The sequence below is a fragment of the Telopea speciosissima genome, chromosome 7 (genome assembly GCF_018873765.1).
Source record: "Telopea speciosissima isolate NSW1024214 ecotype Mountain lineage chromosome 7, Tspe_v1, whole genome shotgun sequence".
In the NCBI taxonomy this organism is placed as follows: domain Eukaryota; kingdom Viridiplantae; phylum Streptophyta; class Magnoliopsida; order Proteales; family Proteaceae; genus Telopea; species Telopea speciosissima.
Genome location: NC_057922.1, coordinates 59,725,292 through 59,743,994, shown reverse-complemented (window position 1 = coordinate 59,743,994; position 18,703 = coordinate 59,725,292). Strand labels below are relative to the sequence as shown.

The window sequence follows — 18,703 nt, the reverse complement described above, 5'->3', positions numbered from 1 at the left end:
TTAAAGAGACCTATTAAGTTCAAGTGGTACCCAGATTACTCCATTCGGATCTGATAAGACCCGTCCGCTTTAAATAAAGGGAGTGGACAATCTAAGAGTGCCACATGGCGCTCTCCGAAACCTACACTACACCGCACTGACAGATGTGGGAACCAGAGAGGAATTTTAACCGTAGAATGTTGTTGCAAAAAACATACCTGAAAAACGTACCAGAGTGCTTCCCCTAAACAAAAACCAACGGCCATTAACAAGCCCACTACAAAATTACCAGCGTGCGATGCTGATGTTGGCGATCCACTCCCAATGACATGTGTGAGGTCAACTTTTGTCGACCATAGGTCGATTTCTATCCCTTTATAAAAGGTCATGACCATTGCTCCACCTACACCTAGGACGGTCCCCGCTAGTTTTGCTATCCCTGGGAGGGTTCGAATCCTCAATTCCTCCTGACTTTGATTTGTTAGCCGCATCAGTGATCATGATCAATCCCATCAATAAGATATTATTAGTAAATATAAAAGCGATTAATCCTTCCTACTATTAAATGAAAGGGAAAATGTTTTCTGTGCCGGTGGCGCAGGCTGCGCCCAGAAACATGAGAGTGGGCGAAATAATCACTCTACCTCCTAAATGGCGGGCCCATGTGTCTGAGCGTAGGCTGCACTACAACCCAGAGAACATTAACCCTAAATGAAATCTCAAATAGAAAAACTCAAAAACCTACCGAAAAATCACAGCAATGATGTAAGTCATAACTGGAATAAGGTTTGTCATTGCTGTTATAAATGTTGTCGACGTTAATTTTAAACTTAACAAGTATAAGTTTTGAGTCACCGGTCCCCTGATAAAAAACAAAAACGGAAAAAGAAGAAGAAAGTTTATTAATTAACCAACAGATCGAGAAAGTAATTTATAAGAGAACAAGTGAAAGAAAAAGAGAATCTGAACATTGACGAAGAAAAAGATAGAATGGGAACCTCCACATCCCCACACCCCCAACTAAAAAAAAAAATTGATATCGAAGAGAGAGAGAGAGAGAGAGAGGTGTACTAAGGGTGTCAATTTTGGGTTGGAATCGATCCATCCAATAGCTTATTGGTTCGGTTATTGATCCATCGATAAGTTATTGGTCCATTAATTTCGTATTTACCAATTAAGTTATTAGTCTCCCAACGGTTCTAATACCGATAGACCAATTAGGAACCATTGGAACTGAAATAAATTCACATTCTAATCCAATGTATTATATAATTAATAAGTTTTATGGTTATGAGAGATAAGGTCAAACTCTTTAGTTTTTTTAACTCTCTCATTTTGACTGGTACCATTTGTCTAATATGGTATTTTATCAAAGATTTGGCCGTTAATTTAAAGGTCCATTTGGTAATGTTAATTTAAGAACATAACTTAAAATAATCCTAACCAATGAGGGTGATGATGTTCCTACTTATCAATTGAATCCAAAACAACAGGTAATATGGACTAGTTTTGTGCTTCGAGAAAAAAAAAATAATAGTGAGTTGCATATCTAATATGAATTAATAAATATTTTATTGTAATAATATTGAATATATGTAGCATGTGTTAGAGAATTTTATTTATATATATTTTTTAATTTTGGATTGTTGTTTAGAATCTAAAACTGGCCCACCCACTAGTTAATGGTCTTAGATTTTAGGTATGGAACCAATTAGCTTATTGATTTGATTATAGTATTGGATTACCTAGAACCAGACCAATTGACACCCCTCAAATGTTATGGTCCCAATAGGTTGGATTCCAAGAGGCAATTCGACTCCTCTACTTCCGCTTGCCCCTATTGCCGTGTGTGCCCCCCCCACATACAAGCAAAGCAGAATGTAACCGTCTTATCGCTGCCCGAACGGGGGTAAGGAAGTACTTTCTGCCGCACTTGTGTGTGAGGGTGCACGACAGGACTGGACAGGCAAAATTAGAGGAGTCGGATCCTCCAAGAGGTGTTCCTCGGTCATCTCGTTGTCAGACACTACTTGACAGATATATATTTTTCAGAACTTATTCCAAAAAGATGGAACGACTTACCCCAATAAACCACTAAGGAATGATTGAAAGATGACCATCCATGTCAATTGTGCTCTGTTTTTTCTGTGTGCAAGAAAGTATAGAAGAAGAGATTACTCAATTCACCATACGCAAGTAAAAATTGCAGAAAGTACTTTGATGACATGTATGTGGTTTGGGACTGTATGTATGTATGTATGTATGCATGCTTTACCACCATCAAATTCACCCAGTTCGTGTCTTGTTGATTGTTTAACAAAAAAATGTAATACCAAACAAAGTAAAAAAAGTTAAAAAAGTTTTCTTGAAATGACACTTAAAACCCTTATAATAATATGATTCCTTGAGTCAATTACACATAATTACATTGATGACATGTATGAGCAAAAGATAATACAAATGAGTTTAACAGCATCTCTTGAGTTGAGACGGACGATTTTGATTCTGAATCAATCAAAATCAACCGCGTCCGGGATCAAGAATAAACTTCAAAATACCACATCCCGATAATATACCCTGTCGTCTGGAAAAGGATTCTGTCCAGCCGCGGCGGCGGGAGTTGGACCATCCAGCCCAACTAAATGACGGATGGCAAAAGCAGGTGTGGGCGGTCATTTCATAGGTGGGTCTCATCTGGGTTCCACATGTGAAATAACCACCCCATCTGGTCGTTCATCCACTTTCTATGTTATTATACCCGGCGGCGTGCCAACTTAGTAATCTAATCGCTTGCTTTTTCTTTCCTATTCTAAGTTCCTATCTGCTTTTCGGCATCAGAATGTTTCCCATCAGAGAAGACCGGCTCTCCCTTGCTTATTTCTTCCTGTGCACAGGTATCGGCAACAAGTAGTAGTATTGGTTATTTATACCTCATGAATCATGATCATATTCTGAATCGGGGATTTAGAGCTTGTCATAGTTTCATTAACCATATAAGACTTTATTGAAAAGAAAAGTTGACACACTTAGCAATCATACTCTTAAAACTCTTATCATTTAAATGACCTCATAAGCTGCCTCAAAAGGGAGAAAGGGCAAAATCATTACGAGATAGAGAAACAATAAATGTTTCTTATTATATAAAAAAAAATTTAGGGTTGATGTTCTCTGTGCTACAGAGAACGAACATTTCATTTCACCCACCCCATATGTCTGGGCCCAGTCTGTGTGACCCAACACAGAAAACATTTGATAAAAGAAATTAATATCTCCTTAATTACCTTTCTACGAAAAGGGCAAGAGGGATCAAGAAAGCAGTGGCAAAGATGCAACGATAAGAAACCAAGATTCGCAAATCAATGTCTTCCTCGGCTGCCAACTTGAATAGTACATTAAACCCTACAACGATGATCTGAATCAACACCATCACGATCGCCGGTTTCAAGCCATGAAAAAAGTTGTAGAAACCAGAAACCATTTTTATATTCTTCAGCAGAAGCTGCTACCCCCGGATCGACGAAGAAGAGAAGGAGGAATAATTAAAGTTACTCCTATTAAACAAACGTCTTTTTCCTCTTTCTCCCTCTTTAATAGGAATCAATTAAACGTCTTTTTCCTCTTTCTCCCTCTTTTGTAGGAATCCAGTAAGCATCTTTTACCTAGCTCTCTCCCCATTTTGTGAAAGAATCCTGAAAGAGTTTCAATTCGTTTCTCTTCTTATAAATTCAAAAACTAAATTGATTTCTTCTTATTTGTACCAAAATGTAAGTAATTGAAATAAGCTTTTTTATTTTTTGTCTAGTGTTGTTGGAAATAAGGTAAGAATCGACCAAGTTGTCATCACTTTCATGATTTCTAGGTAACTTCCTTTCTGTTTACTAAATTTTATGTTTTCTTTGTTTGCACGTGCCAGTGTCGGATACCTGTAAAAGGATTCTGAATGGATTCGGATGTAGATCGAATTCGGATTTTCGACCATCTATTTACATGTCTGTCTTGTGTAACCCAAACCTTCCTCCTCCCCCATAGTGGATACAATTCTCTCAATCCATATTTCTTAGATTATGATTCTTTTTTCTTCATATTTTAGAATCTATTGAATCTTCAAAAACCTCAAGACCATTATTTATTTAATTTTTTATTATGAAGTATTCTTCAGATCTTTTTCTGGACGGATTCTTATCGAAGTATTTAGATTTTTTTTTTCTTCCGAATATCTCTAAACGAATACAGATGTCCATAAATGGATACGGATGCAGATCAGATTCGGATTTTCAATTATCCCTTTATTACAGAAGGCACCAAAGTTTTTCGGAAATTGACTTTTAGTCCTCAATGGGAACAGTAGTTCTGATTTTTTATTTTTATTTTTTTCAGTTTTATTCAAGGAGGATGTTTCTTCTGTTTGCCATTTCCTTTTTGGGATGGCTTTTTTTCAGAGTTGCCAGATCAGCTGCACCTCCAAAACCTAGATCCAGGCTGATCTGCCTGAAACATGTCAGATAATTAGAGCTGTAGTTTAGGGGAGATTAAGAAATTGCCTTCAAATAATTGAAGATTTTAGAGGCAATAGAGATTACCTTGCATCAACACTGATCGAGCTTGCTTGTATTATTAGGTTTGATTAATCAGCCAGATGGTGATATTGATGATGATTAACTGTAAAATCTTTTAGATTGCTTTAACAATAAACTCATGTATATATATTCTCCTATGGAGGGGTCACAACTGCTTCCACTTTTGAGAGCTGGAATTGGAGGAGACATTATAGGTCCAAATATTTAAGGGAGAGAGAGAAGGGAAGGAAGTCAAGTATATTTGGTATATATTGTCTGTTTCATTTTTACCAGAGAAGAAAATTAGGGTTTGTATTTTTAATTGGTCTATTAAACAATTTTGTCTCTAATTAAAGTTAGGAAACCTTCAGCTAAGTCTAAGTTTAGACAACCATATGCCTACAAATAATCTCATAAATCATGTATAGTTTTTTCCTTTTTTTTTTTTTAGGTTAAAAATGAAGTATACTTAAAACAGAGAACAAAGTTCAGTGAGATTGCATGTACGTACCTGTATCTACTAATTTCAAATTACATGCTTTAGTAGCCAAAGTATAAGTAGAAAAAATAGTATACCTGTCTACCTTATGTACAACCACTGAATAAAAAAAAAAACTCCAGAAGACTTTTCATACAAAATAGAAGATGACAGAGTGTCCACAGCCATTTGCAACTATTTCTCTCCTTCAACCACCTACCGAGATTTGCCGAGTCTGTCTAGATATCTAAGCATTGGATGCCTTCTTCTTTTGCTTCCCGAAGTCCTTGTTCAATTGCCTTTCCTTTTGCTTCATCTATGGAATTTAGAGAACCATGATCAAAAGAGAAAGCAAATAAATCTACATGCATGAACCATTAATATCAAATGCCCAGCCAATTTCTTTGGAACTAGAGAGAAAACTCCCATCAATTAAAAGGATTGAATGATCTTTTAAATCACCTAGCCTTGATGGTTATCAAGCCTGTTTCTGATAAAAAAAACTATCAGAAACGTTGACGTTGGATTTGGTAACCCCAGATTTACTCATTCTTGTCAGTTTATTCTTTGACAACGACTGTACCCTTCCTCCAGTTGTAAATCACACATTACTATTTACTAACTCTCATTCCAAAGTGGTTTGGAGCCAACCGGGTGGACCGGTTTCGTCCCATCAATCTTTGTAACGTTGCTTACAAAAATATAATCCAAAATCCTAGGTAATAGGATTCGACCATTTTTGCAGTGAATTATTTCACCTCTTCAAGAAGCTTTTGTCAAAGGGCGATAGATCACAGACAATATAATCTTAGTCCAAGAGATTTTCCATTACTTGAATCACAAAAAAGGAAAATCATATCTGATTATGTAGCTCAAAAAATTGATATGTCAAAGACATATGATCGATCAGAAAGGGGGGGGGGGTTTCAAGGCATTAATTAATGGGTGAGTAAAATATAATTATACGTAGTTTATATATATTACTAAATTAGTTAAAATTATAAGTAGCATATAATATCACGTCGAATAATGATTCCCAAAGTTTCTTTTTTAGATTTAAAAAAATTCACTTCCCTTTTCTTTAATTTTTCTTGCAACCAAACGAACCCCATTAGTGGGTTAATCAAAAAATAAAAAATCAACCCAACTTCGTTTCTCTAAAAGTTAGGCAACCATATGTAATAGGAATATAGGACCGAGTTTTCCTCCACTCATGGTGACTGGGATCCCATTCACCGAGAAGCGAGAGAAGGTGGGAATGGGTATTGAGAGGGTATTTTGAAACATTTTAAAATCTTAGGAGAGGTTTGTGAAGCCTAGGATGGTGGGTGAACTGTCCTCTATGGGTGGAGGAAAATTTTTTCCTATGTAATTTATTCCTTTTTTTTTTTTTTTAATGTATTTTTTGTTTTGGTGGTTACAATTTTTCCATCATCCTCTTAAGACTTTTTCGAACCCTGCAAAAGCGGTTTTTGATCCTAAGATCTAATAATAATGGGTCCTTCCCAGCACCCTAGGTGGCAAGGTTTTAAAATGTGGAATCAGACAATTACGATTCCGATCAGATTGAGATCGGAAACGGTTGAAATCGGCCTTGAAGAACCCTACAATCAATCCAAATCTCCAAAAATCTGGAATTTTCTAGGGTTGTGAGTGTGAATCTACTGTGTAAGATCAATCGAAATTGGATCGGCCATGACGGATTCCAATACAAATCATCCAATTCAATGATCCGATTCCCGATTTTTAAAACCATGCTATGTGGCACCTTCCCAACCTCTTCTTCACTTATTAGTCAAACCACATCATTTATTTTTGGGAAAATTACTTGGACACCCCCTGCACTATAGCCATTTTGTTTACGATTACCACTGTTTAAAACAATTACTTAACACCCCTTGAAATCTAACGGTGTTAGCTAGTCTGCTGTTAGTGTTTAATTGGAAATGTCCATTTTACTCTTATCACCTATTCAAAAAAAAATAATGAAATTAACAGAAATTGACAGATTTACCCCCTTCTCCTTCTTCTTCCTCCACTAGCAACCCCACCGCCCCTACCCCTACCCCTACCCCTACCCCTACTGATTTCAAACTCTAATCGATTTCAAAAAATTTCTCTTTTTTTAAACAAATTTCAAATTAAAATAACCCAAAACCCTTAATCGATTTTCAGATTAAGGGTTTGAATCTAAAAATCGATTAAGGGTTTGAATCTGAAGAATGGTGGATACTGCCGTTGACGGCGGTGGAGAAGGAGGAGCGGTAGCCGCATATGGTCTCTCGGAGATAAGGGCGGAACAATGAAGGAAGCAATTGGGGGTTTCTCTCTCGTCAGGTTTGATTCTTCTCCACTGCTAAATTACTGAGAAGGATGGATGAAACCTTCTAAATCCTTACCATTATAGGCAAATTTTCCCTTGTGAAATCCAGGTCCTATCCGACAAAGCCTCTGTAACACACCAACCTTCTGATTTCTGAATCAGTAAGAGAGAGATAGAAGAAGAAGAAGAAGCATCCCATGTCCTTTCCAATCCCTAATTGGGAAATCAAAGGATCTGCTCTAAGTTTTAACATCTTTCTTTGATTTTTTCTTTTTTTCTTGTCTTCCTTTCTTTAATCTTCTCAACAGATTTTAATTTTTTCAGAAGAGAGGAGGAGAAATTAAAGCATCATAGACGGAGAAAAGCGAGAGCAGAGATGGGAAAGTATGTGGAGATATTGGATGCAGGGGTGAGGATCGTTTCTCGCTTCCACTCTCACTGTCCTCAGACGGCGAGGATGTAGTACCACCCTCCTTCGAACTCTGACGTCAACCACCACCGCAACCTCCTCCCTGAGAGCGATGGCGCCACCGGCACTGATGCGGCCTCCAACGTCTCTACTCTGTTGAGCCATTGAATGTAATTTCCAGTTTTTCTTGTTCAAATGTTATGGGCAAACTTTGATTGAATTTAATTCGTATTTGGATTTCTGGGTTATGGGGAGCAGGCTTTGGGAGGTCACATGAGAGTTCAATGGCATCATCAGCTATGGCTACCGTTTTTTGGTTGCTGGAAAAGAAGAAGAAGAAGAGAAAGAGAATGGGGGAAATAAATCTGTCACTTCAGTACCCTTTTAGGGTAGTTTAGGCATTACAAAAAAATTAACCGATGACATCATCACTAAACTAATGACCTACTTAAAAGAAGTGGTAAGTTTGCAGGGGGTGTTCAAGTAATTGTAAACAAAATGACTATCATACAGGGGGTGTTCAAGTAATTTTGCCTTATTTTTATGTGAATACCGGAACGCATCTTTACTCTTCATAACTTTTTTGTTTGGGAAAAGAAGACTTCCAGAGTGCGTGGCGGGCATTCAAACACAAGAAGGGCGAATGACCATCTACCCCTTTTGAAATATTAAATTCCACCCTTGTTGGATGCCCTTATGCACATTCTCAATAGCCCTTGTGGTATTACAGAGGTCATACTGCTTGGCAACAATCCCCTCCCTTTTTAATAATTTTTTTGAGAAAAAGATCTCTACTTGGTGGGTGGTGCTTCCTAGACCCTCTAACAAGGCACCATGAGATGACGTCTTTGCCCACTGGGTGGATACCCAGGCATGCTCCCCCATTGACCCAGACGCTTGTGTAGAAACCATGCAACTAAGTAGAAATCTCTTGTCCAATTTTTTTAGATGAATTTTAATTTTTCATTTCCAAAAAAAAATATGTGGTCATGGATCACTTGTCTAGAGCAACCCATGTGACCAAGATATATTCTGTTCACTTGAATGGAAATGTTTGTAGTTCATCTTATGTTGTTGAATCTTGTAATAAATGGCATGGTAGATTAAGACATCATATTACTTTTTATAGATGACTATTCTAGGTATATTAAGGTATATCTTTTGAAAACTAAAGATGAAGTAGAAAAGTCTTAATAAAAATCAATGCCTCTTTACACGACCGTGTACAAAACCTTTCTCCAAAATCAATTAAACATCTTTTTCTTCTCTCTCCCTCTTTAATAGGAATCAGTTAAAGTCTTTTTCCTCTCTCTCTCTCTCTCTCTCTCATTTATAGAATCTCTACGAAACCAATCTCAAAAATCCCTCGGTCACACCTTGCTTTTCCATGTGAAAGAATCCTGAAAGAGTTTCAATTCCTTTCTCTTCTTATCTCTATACCTCCATGCGTCTGTGTCATATGGATATTATAATAAATTCAAAAAATAAATTGATATCTTCTGACTTGGAAATAAGGTAAGATCCCATGATGCTTATATTTACTTAAACATCACAGACTAGCGTTCTGGTATTAGAAAATGGCCGAGATCTTGGTAAAGCAAATGATTCTTATGCCTTGCATGTTGGAGGTCTTCTTCAAAATGCTTTATCCGTTTAGGAGAATTCAAATTCGTTCAAAACTAATCAAATACGAATGTCATAATCTCCTTATCTGATCGATTATTATTCTATTCATTTAGCAATCCGACGGTAATATAATATTTGAAATATATCTCTGTGTCGGTCTATTCTTTTAAGTTACCTTATTGGATTTGGTTATCTTATTTTTATAATTTTATAAGTTAAGATAATGTGATTCCTTTTCTAGGTTTCTATTGATTTACATATTTTGTTTTATGCAATGTGATACACGGAATTACATATGTATTAAAATAAATATAAGATAAAATCAAAAGCAAATAATGTAAGAAAATAAAAAACTAAGAAGAGTAGAAGAAAGGGTAGTTGCTGAACTCTCAAGTCTCAACCTTAATCCTCATCATAAAAATGGTAAATATGTCAACGAATAGTCGAAAATTCGTATCCGATCCGTGTTCATATTTTTTTTAGGAGAATCCGTATATTCAAAAAATCAGTATCCGAAAACTATCCAACCCATCCAAAAACCGATAGGATATTAACCGAATCCGTCTAAATATAATCATATGCGAATATGATATGCCACTGTCTAACCAAATTCGATCAGTTTACATCCTTACTTCAGACTCTTAATTGGGGTATTAGAATTCAACATCCATACTGTATCGGTTTTGGGTTGTATCAGTGTTATTGGAGTCGGCTTCGGTTTCAACCGAGTTTGGGTTCAGGTTGAATTAGTTTAGGTGTGGAAATGGTGAATCCAAAACCAAACCAATAAAAGGAAAGCTCGGTTTTGACCCGGTTTGGGTTGTATCAGCTTGTTATTAGGGTTGGATTGGGTTTTGGCTTGATTTGGGTTTAATTTAGCATAGATATTTATACAAAACAATGATAAAATCTGATTTTTTTTAATGGGTTTCGGATTGTTATCAATTTCTTATCAGGATAGATCAGTTTCAGTCGAAATCGTGTTTTGAGTCTATTTTGGTTTCTGTGTCAGGTTCTTTCGTTTTCCCATGTAGTTCGATTCGGTTCGGGGTCGTAATATGTCAATCCAAAACATGTCCAATAAGACATTCGTTCAGTCCCAATTTCTCTCTCTCTTCTCTGAAATGACTTCTTTACTAGCTAGGGGTGATTTCTATCCGTGTAGCCTCTGGTACCAGATTTCATTCTCCACCCTCCCAGTATACACAAGTACAAATTACAATTCCTATTGTATTACTACCAAGTTTACGCTCAAGAGCTTAAGAGTTTTAGACGTGCTCTCCAAGCAATTTATCTCCATTAGGACCCCCAATATTTTGGATCTCTTTTGCATCACTTATATATTCACTTCCATTGAAGAGAATAATTCAAAGGAAATTCATTCATTAACACTATGGAAGTCCATCAAGTCCTTCGCATGAACAAGGGAGATGGAGACACTAGCTATGCTACTAACTCCAAACTTCAAGTTCTCTCTCTCTCTCTCTCTCTCACTTCAAGTTCTCAGACACACACACAGTTCAAGTTCTCTCTCTCTCACACAAACATAGACACTTGTTATTTAACGTTTCGTGTCTCTATATTGGATCCAGATCCAGATCCTCTACGGCGTGTTGTAATGACCATCTTACCTTTGTTCGGGCAAGGCGCTTGGACAGGGATAAGGTGGTCATTGCAGTGTGTCCTGTTTGTGTGCCGCTCAAGCTGCTACGGGCAATGTGCTGTAGAAGATCTGAATTGCTCTAAATTCTTCTTTATTTATTTATTTGTTTATTGATTTTCATTTCTTCTGAGAGATTGAACATTGGTATTTTTTTCAGAAACTTGTGATAAGCAAAGGAAAGACAGTGGTGACTACGAGCATTTCAGATTTGTATACCACCAAATTACCAACCTGTTTTAGGATGGCTGATTTGGGCTGCTCTTCAGGGCCTAACACTCTGCTATTGATCTCAGAGATCATTGAAGCTATTGATGAAAAATGTATTCAGTTAAATCATAATACGCCGCCTGAATTCCAAATTTTCCTCAATGATCTCCCTAGTAATGACTACAACACCATTTTCAGTTCCTTGCCGGCCTTCTATGAACAACTAACGAAGGAGAAAGGTGAAAATTTTGGGCCATGTTTCATCACAGGAGCACCTGGTTCTTTCTATGGAAGGCTCTTTCCAAGCAATTCTATAGACTTCTTTCATTCCACTAACAGCCTTAATTGGCTCTCTCAGGTTTGTAACTTAATTACTTTCTCCACATCCTTCTCTGTTTGGGGGGGGGGGGGTATCATGGGGGCGAAATATTAACCCGCCCCCATGATGCTTTAGCGTCAGCCCGAATTGTTGGCCCCGTACCTGTGCAGGGGCCATGCTACTCCCTCACAGAGAACGTTCTCCGTATACTATAATGTAGCCTTCATTTTATAAAGGGTTGATATATTTCCTTACCATGATGCATACAGGTTCCTTCAATTGTTGAGAGTAACAGGGGAAATATTTACTTGGCGAGGACGACTCCTCCTAGTGTGCTCAAAGCTTACTTGGAGCAATACAAAAAGGATTTTTCCTTATTTATTAGTTTGCGCTCCAAGGAGATAACACCGGGAGGACGAATGGTTCTAACAATATTAGGCAGGAGAAATGAAGATCCCTTTGGCAAAGCGAGTTACTTTTTGGACCTATTATCGATGTCACTGAATCACTTGGTTTCAAAGGTATGCTTAGTTCTTAGGCTTCGTTTGTTTCGGTGTAAATTTTACCTGAAAAAATTTTTCACAGACAGTTTTACTTCATAAAATTATACATGTTGAAAAGTTTTCCAATGTTTGTTTCCATTAAAGAAAAAGGCATTGGAAAACTTTTATGCATGAAAAATTTTATAAGTCAAATTTATAGAAGTGAAAATTTTTCCAGGTAAAATTTTACGCCACAACAAATATAGAGATGAAACTCGCAAATTTCTTGATTAGCATTTTATTGTCTTACATGTTCCAATTATTAAAATTTTCTTAATTTGTTTTTAGGGACTTATTGAAGAAGAAAAGGTAGATTCCTTTAATATGCCTTATTATATACCTTCTCGTAAAGAGTTAGAGGGTATAATTTCTGCAGAAGCATCATTTTCTGTTGATAGGCTAGAAATCTTTGATGCTAATTGGGATGCGAGTAATGATGATGATGAGATCAAGGAATCATTTATAAGTGGTCAAAAAATGGCAAAATATGTAAGATCTGTGCTAGAATCCATGCTTGCTGAACACTTTGGGGATGCTATAATTGATGTTTTATTCAATAACTACACAGAAGATATCAGCAATCACCTCTCAAAGGAAGAGGGTAAATTTGTTATGTTTATCATTTCATTACGAGGGCAGTGAATCTTTTAGACTTTTTTTTTTAAACATTTCCAATAAATGATGTTGTAGTTTTTTTTTTTGTTTATTACTATTATTGGGGGCAAGAAATGTTATTGTAATTTTGGAGGAAGAATAATGGAAAGTTTTTTTTTTTTTTTTTTTTTTGTCTCCTATGCATGTGCATGGCTGAAGTCTTTACCTGATTTTCCCTTAGAGGTCCAAATTTTTTTTTTTAGCAATGATGATCACGAAGGAATTCTTAAAGGCAACACTAGTAATTAGAGTAAGGGCATTTAGTAGATAATGGAATAAAGTTCTCTGCATCAGGGGCACAGGGTGCCCAGACACATGGGGGTGCGTGAAATGACCGGCCCACCCCCCTTGAATGCCCAAAATCCCACCTTTGTCCCTTAAATTATAAAGCATCAAAAGGTTTTCTTCTCATTTGAGTATTTTGGTTTTTTCTCTCACAAGAACTTGTATTTTTGTTTTCATGTGTTTTGCTTTTGGACATTGTACGTTTTTGCATGGAATGTTTAGTCCTACATAAAAGTGGACTAGAAAGGTAGATGAATATATGTAGAATATGGTTTTATTGGGGTATTAGCCCCTTAGAGGAGAGACTCTCCCTTCACCTATGTGTTGGGAAATCCAGGGTGCTATTTAAATCTATATGCGCATGCACCAAGCTGAGCTGGCCGGATTGGGTCGTGGCATAGCTTGGCAAGGTGATATGTGGCGTGGTGGCCCAACCCATATTATTTTTTTGGGTTCATTGTTGTGCAGGTTTTGGGCTAGTTTACATGAACTATTTTTTAACTTAAAATGGACTTGGGTCGACCATAATGCAAGGAGTACATACCAATACGTATAGACACAGAGACACATACCTATACGTTTCTAGCACTTGGATTGGACTAATCAAATCCATAGAAACCAAGAGTCTTTTTTTTTTTTTTTTTGGTGAAAATAGAAACCAAGAGTCACACCTATTCCATGGGGTACCTTCAAGGAACACTTACTCCATAGCACTTGGATTCGAATCTTTTAATCTACTCTGTACATACATATAGGACCTCTATGCTTAGTGAATAATGCATAAATATGGGCAGTTTGATTCTAAGATCAAAACCAAATGGTCTTCAGAAGACCAAAATGTTAACCTCAATCCCTACTTGGCCAAAAATCATGACTCATGACTATTGCTAAAGAGTTTATCCATTCTTTTGAACCATTGATCTCCAACAACTTAATCCTCACCCAAGATCAACGGTTCTAGGGTGATTGAGCCATCTACGCCGTATGAGGCTAAGGATCTCACATATGGAGTGAAGAAACTCTTCACAAGTTAAGAGTAGTATAAATGGGCTATTGAAATTAGGTTTGTACTGCTCTATGCTGGTTTTTTTATTGGATAGATCCTATTAAGGGCCCACAGGTCACTAGGGGTTCCGGTGAGGGGACGGTGGGAATAACAGGATATATACATCCGACAAGGGGGGTTGGGGGGAGAGTCGAACAAGCAACCTCTCCGAGGACTTTGGCAAGCGTCATATTGCACTGGCAACCACCGCCACGCCAAGGGGCACTTCCTTCCCCCGCTCTAGTCTGTTGGTCCCAACGCTGGTTATTGATGTGTTTTTTTTTTAGGACATTTTCAACGCCACCCCATCAAATGGACCAATATTTTAATGTCAGCCCGCTAAAGACTAATATATCACTTTAGACCGAAAAACTAACAGGGTTCACATTTATTCGGTTAATTAATGATGTCAGCAAACTGGTTTTTTTTTAAAGACAAATTTGTCTTTGTTTTTATATTTTTATTTTTTGAAAAAATTACACTACCATCCGCTGAGGTTTATACTAAATATAGCATGACCTCTTGTGTTTTCAAAATATACACCTCGACCCCTTGAATTTAGGGTATTTGTTACATTCAGCTCTACTCCTTTAGAGCATGCCCGTTAGTTGCTGACGTGTTGACCATTGATGTCTTAAAATGACAAATATGCCCTTAATGAGTTGTGAGCTTACCAATTTGCCCATAAGGTAGCCCAAACTTTACATCCCCTTCCTCAGACCATCTTCAAGCCCAACACTGACGATCTGCCTCAGGTTCCTGTTCCTGCTGCGGAAAACAGAGTTGGGCCTCTGGACACCGAGGGCTCTTCCTTCTTATATTAAAAAGAGGAGGTCTTGCTCATTCTCTTTTTTTTTTTTGGGGGGGGGTTTTTTTTTTTTTGGGGGTGGGGGGGGGGGGGGGGGGGGGGGGGGGGGTGGGGTGGGTTTTTTTTTTTTTTGTTTTTTTGTGGGGGGGGGGGGAGGGGGAGAGGGGGGAGATTTTTAAATAGGAGAAGTCTTGTATTTAATATTTGTTTATTGTATTTCTAGTCTTATACTTGCTGCCCATGATATTGTTTCTATCAATCTTAAGGTTTTTAGACTTGAGTATAAGATGAAGTGGTTCACGGTATATGATTGTGACCATTTACCATTGCTACTTAATTACTTATCTTGATGGATAAAAGAATTGGGTAATTAGATTTATATCTTTAGTTTTGAGATGGGTCGTGACTGTGAGAGTCATGGTTGGCCAATTCTTTTACGTACTGTAATTTATGAGTATAAGAAAGTAGAATTCGAGGTACTTGCTTCTTGGATTTGCACGAAGAGTTCCTTTTGAAGGAGTACCATTGTAGAACAAAACTGCATTAGTAGAGGCGGTTCCTCAATGTTAATTTTTGTCATCCAATATATGTTAAAGTTTAGTGAGTTCTAGATTGATTCGGAAAATCCCTTTAAGTATATTCCTTGGACATTTCAAAGCCAAGTCTTCGATATACAACCGGTTCCATCAGATATGCAAGAGGTTTCCATATTCATCTTGGACAACAAACCCATTTTCATCCTAGCAAGTTTCGACTCTCTCGTATTGTGTAAAAGGCACTTTATCAAACAAATGAGGAGGACCTTACAGATTTCTCCCCAACACTGGAGGAAGCCATCGTTCCTCTCTGCAACCAAAAGTTTGGTATCCGGCTGCAATTGCCTGGATGGTACAACCTATGGGACGGGAAGATGCAATTAAAAATGGGACATGCGTGGAACTGAGAGAGTGGAATTTGGATGTATATTTTCCCTCACAAGTCTGTTGAAACGGTAAGAGATAATAGGGTACTTGTATGTCTAGGGGCTGTCACTATCGCATCTCTATGTCGCTTCTCTTTTCCAACTAGAAGGCAAGTATCTTTTAATAAATTTATTGTTTTAAATATGTTGGAACTGATTGAATTTCTCCTAAGAGTTGCAACGGTCAGTGGAGGTGTATACATCTTTAGTGTTTTACAATTGGCTCTTTAATCATTGGGGGGGGGGGGGGGGGGGGGGGGGGGGGGGGGGTTTTTTTTTTTTTTTTTTTTACATGGGGGTTTTGTTTATTGTATTTCTAGTCTTATACTTGCTGCCCATGATATTGTTTCTATCAGGGATTCCAAGATGCTCAGTGTCTATGTCCATTAGCTTCATCTCAAAACCTACAATCTTATCTTGATTTAGGCTTCGAACATGAAAGTAACTGTGTCGCTGCCGTCATCGGCCTTAAGAGTGACGATGTCTTTGTTTCCGGCACACTTGAGCATCTTGGACATGTTGTTGAGGTTCATCCCCATGGACAGGTTCCAGTCGCAACGGTAGTGGTCGAAGCCCTCAAATCTCAGGAGGAGAGCTACTAGAGCAACGTGGCTGGAATCCATGGCCTGGACCGGCGGCCGAGCAGTCGAAGTTAGCATCGGTCACCAGGTCCTTGATCGCTTCCAGCGCCTTCTTAAACAGACTCCCCTGCACAAGCCTCAGTTCCAACATCTTCGAACTTCTTCTCTGCTCACCATACCTCTTCGAGTCCTTTTTTTTTTTTAAAAGCAAATATCCATAAACAAGCATGGCAGAGGACAAGAAATCAGTCGCAACAACTCAACCAATATATTCTGCTTTGAAATTCAGAATAAACAGAGTCAAAATTTAACAGACTTAAGACTGAAATCAGTGTTCTATTGCTGCTTCATCTGTTGCTGTAGGAGGAGACAAGAATATACCCAGCCGTTCAACTTCTCTAGTGTTTCTTGCTGAAACCTTCAAGATCCTGAAACTGCAGATCCATCCATCAACTAGAGCTCCTTATAGTCTCCCTTCGATGGTAATCTGAATTCAATCTATTGGCTTGGTTTGTCTATACCTTTGAGTTTTTAATTCTGGACTTAACTTCCTATTTCTAAATTCAATCTATTGGCTGAATTCCTTGATTTTCCCCCCTTCTCACGAGCCTCCGACCAGGGGTTTTGATGACTCGTCTGGTTGGATTTGGTGGCATAGCTACGTCGCTTCCGATAAGTGAGCCTCTGAACCATTTTCAAGAAGTGGAAAGAAAGTTGCAACGGTGGTGGGGCGGTGGTTGCAGTAGAAGAAGAAGAAAGATGAACAAAGGGGAAGAAAGATCCCACTTTTTTAGGTTAGGAAAATAAAAAATTAGAATAATGTTATTTTAGTTGAAGGGTAAAATTATCATTTAAATTTTATATTTAACACCGTCCACTTAAAGGTGTTGGATGTATATTTTGAAAACACAAGGAACTGTATTTAGTACAAACCTCAAGAGATGTCAATGTAATTTTTCCTTATTTTTTTAATTCCTTTTTCTTCCTTCTTCTTCTTCTTTTCCTTCCGCCGTCTTTTGCCCAGCCGCCGCCGCCGCCATCACTACCATCTCCAGCCCTCCTTCCCTTGCTCCGTGCAACCCCGCCGCTACGAGATTTGAGGAATTGGAGATTGAGTAAGAAGCAGAGGAAAACAGAGAAATATGCTCGGTTTGCCTGGTGGAGTTCCAGAAAGAAGATGAAGTAACCCAACTCTCTAGGTGTGGACATGTGTTTCATCTCTGCTGTATCAAGAACTGGATTGACCGAAATCTCTTCATTTGCCCTCTCTGTCGCTCCTTCTTACTCAACGTTAATTCCTTATCGCAACGGAATTGAACTAAACATATAACATATGTGGGTCTGCATTAATCTCCCCTTTTAATTTTCCTGGTTTAAATTTCGACAGAGGATCGATTTCTGTAACTGGGGGAATTTAGTGGATAAATTCTTGATCACGTAGTAATCACTTAAAATGATACTCCAATTTGTTCATCAAATTTTCCTTTTGAGTAGTAAATATTGGTTGTGTTAGTAGTAGTCATCCAAACTTTCTAAAACATATGCTTTCTGTTGTTGTTATGGTGGAGGTTACTTAATTACTGAGGAGATCTTCAATCCCAGAAGTTGTCAATTTTGTGTTATTAAGATTGATTCAATTCTCAAACTGAGAAACGATGGTTGCAGGTTCCCAGTTGTCCTAACATTTGAAGGTCAACGATAAGATACGAGTGTTCATTCTTTCAAACCCTAAGAGCCTGACTAGAAGACGAAGCAGAGGGCCCAAAACCCCTTCTTCGAAGATGCAATCCCTGGATGAATTGCTGATAGTTTCCCAAAAAAATCCTTCCCATTATAAATCAACCCGGCTCTTGCTCTGCTCTTCCCAACTTCGACCCAGTGACCCAGCCGAGAGAGAAGCTGGCGTTGCCCTCTCTGAACAAGTCTCTAACGCAATTGAGTTGCTTGAGAAGGGTAAAGAGTTGCAGGCTCAGGGAAACTTTAATCATGCTGTGGAGTATTTTTCTCAGGTACCCACTTAGTTTTCTTCGGGGTTTCTTCGAGGCCAACGTCGCTCTCTTTTGGATAAAAAAGCAGCCTTGTCATCTTCTCTGAGGAGCTGGAGCAACGAATCCAGGGCATTCTTCTTGAACTCGATGCCTCCGATCTGCACGCGAGCGAAGAGGTCGCGGATGAAAACAGGAAAAAAACCTAGCTCCTCTTTGCCGGAGCCGGGACCGGGTTGAGAGAGAATGATGGCATTCGATTAGCGGAGGACACCGGATTTG

At 38.1% G+C, this 18,703-nt stretch overlaps 1 protein-coding gene across 1 annotated transcript; it reads left to right on the top strand.

The window, feature by feature from the left end:
- Positions 1-11,275: 11,275 nt before the first annotated feature.
- Positions 11,276-16,457, top strand: LOC122668743 (probable jasmonic acid carboxyl methyltransferase 1). The gene is made up of 4 exons (XM_043865277.1): positions 11,276-11,599; positions 11,830-12,103; positions 12,395-12,703; positions 16,282-16,457. The coding sequence occupies exons 1-4, from the start codon at positions 11,276-11,278 to the stop codon at positions 16,455-16,457; spliced, it is 1,083 nt and encodes a 360-aa protein (XP_043721212.1).
- The last annotated feature ends 2,246 nt before the right edge of the window (positions 16,458-18,703 follow it).

Bases quoted from the DNA above. Each gene is read 5' to 3' on its own strand.
- LOC122668743 (XM_043865277.1), top strand. From the start codon at position 11,276: ATGGCTGATTTGGGCTGCTCTTCAGGGCCTAACACTCTGCTATTGATC. The intron at 12,104-12,394 runs GTTTGTTTCGGT...GTTTTTAGGGAC, and splicing joins ATGCTTAGTTCTTAGGCTTC to TTATTGAAGAAGAAAAGGTA. The intron at 12,704-16,281 runs GTAAATTTGTTA...ATCTTGATTTAG, and splicing joins TCACCTCTCAAAGGAAGAGG to GCTTCGAACATGAAAGTAAC.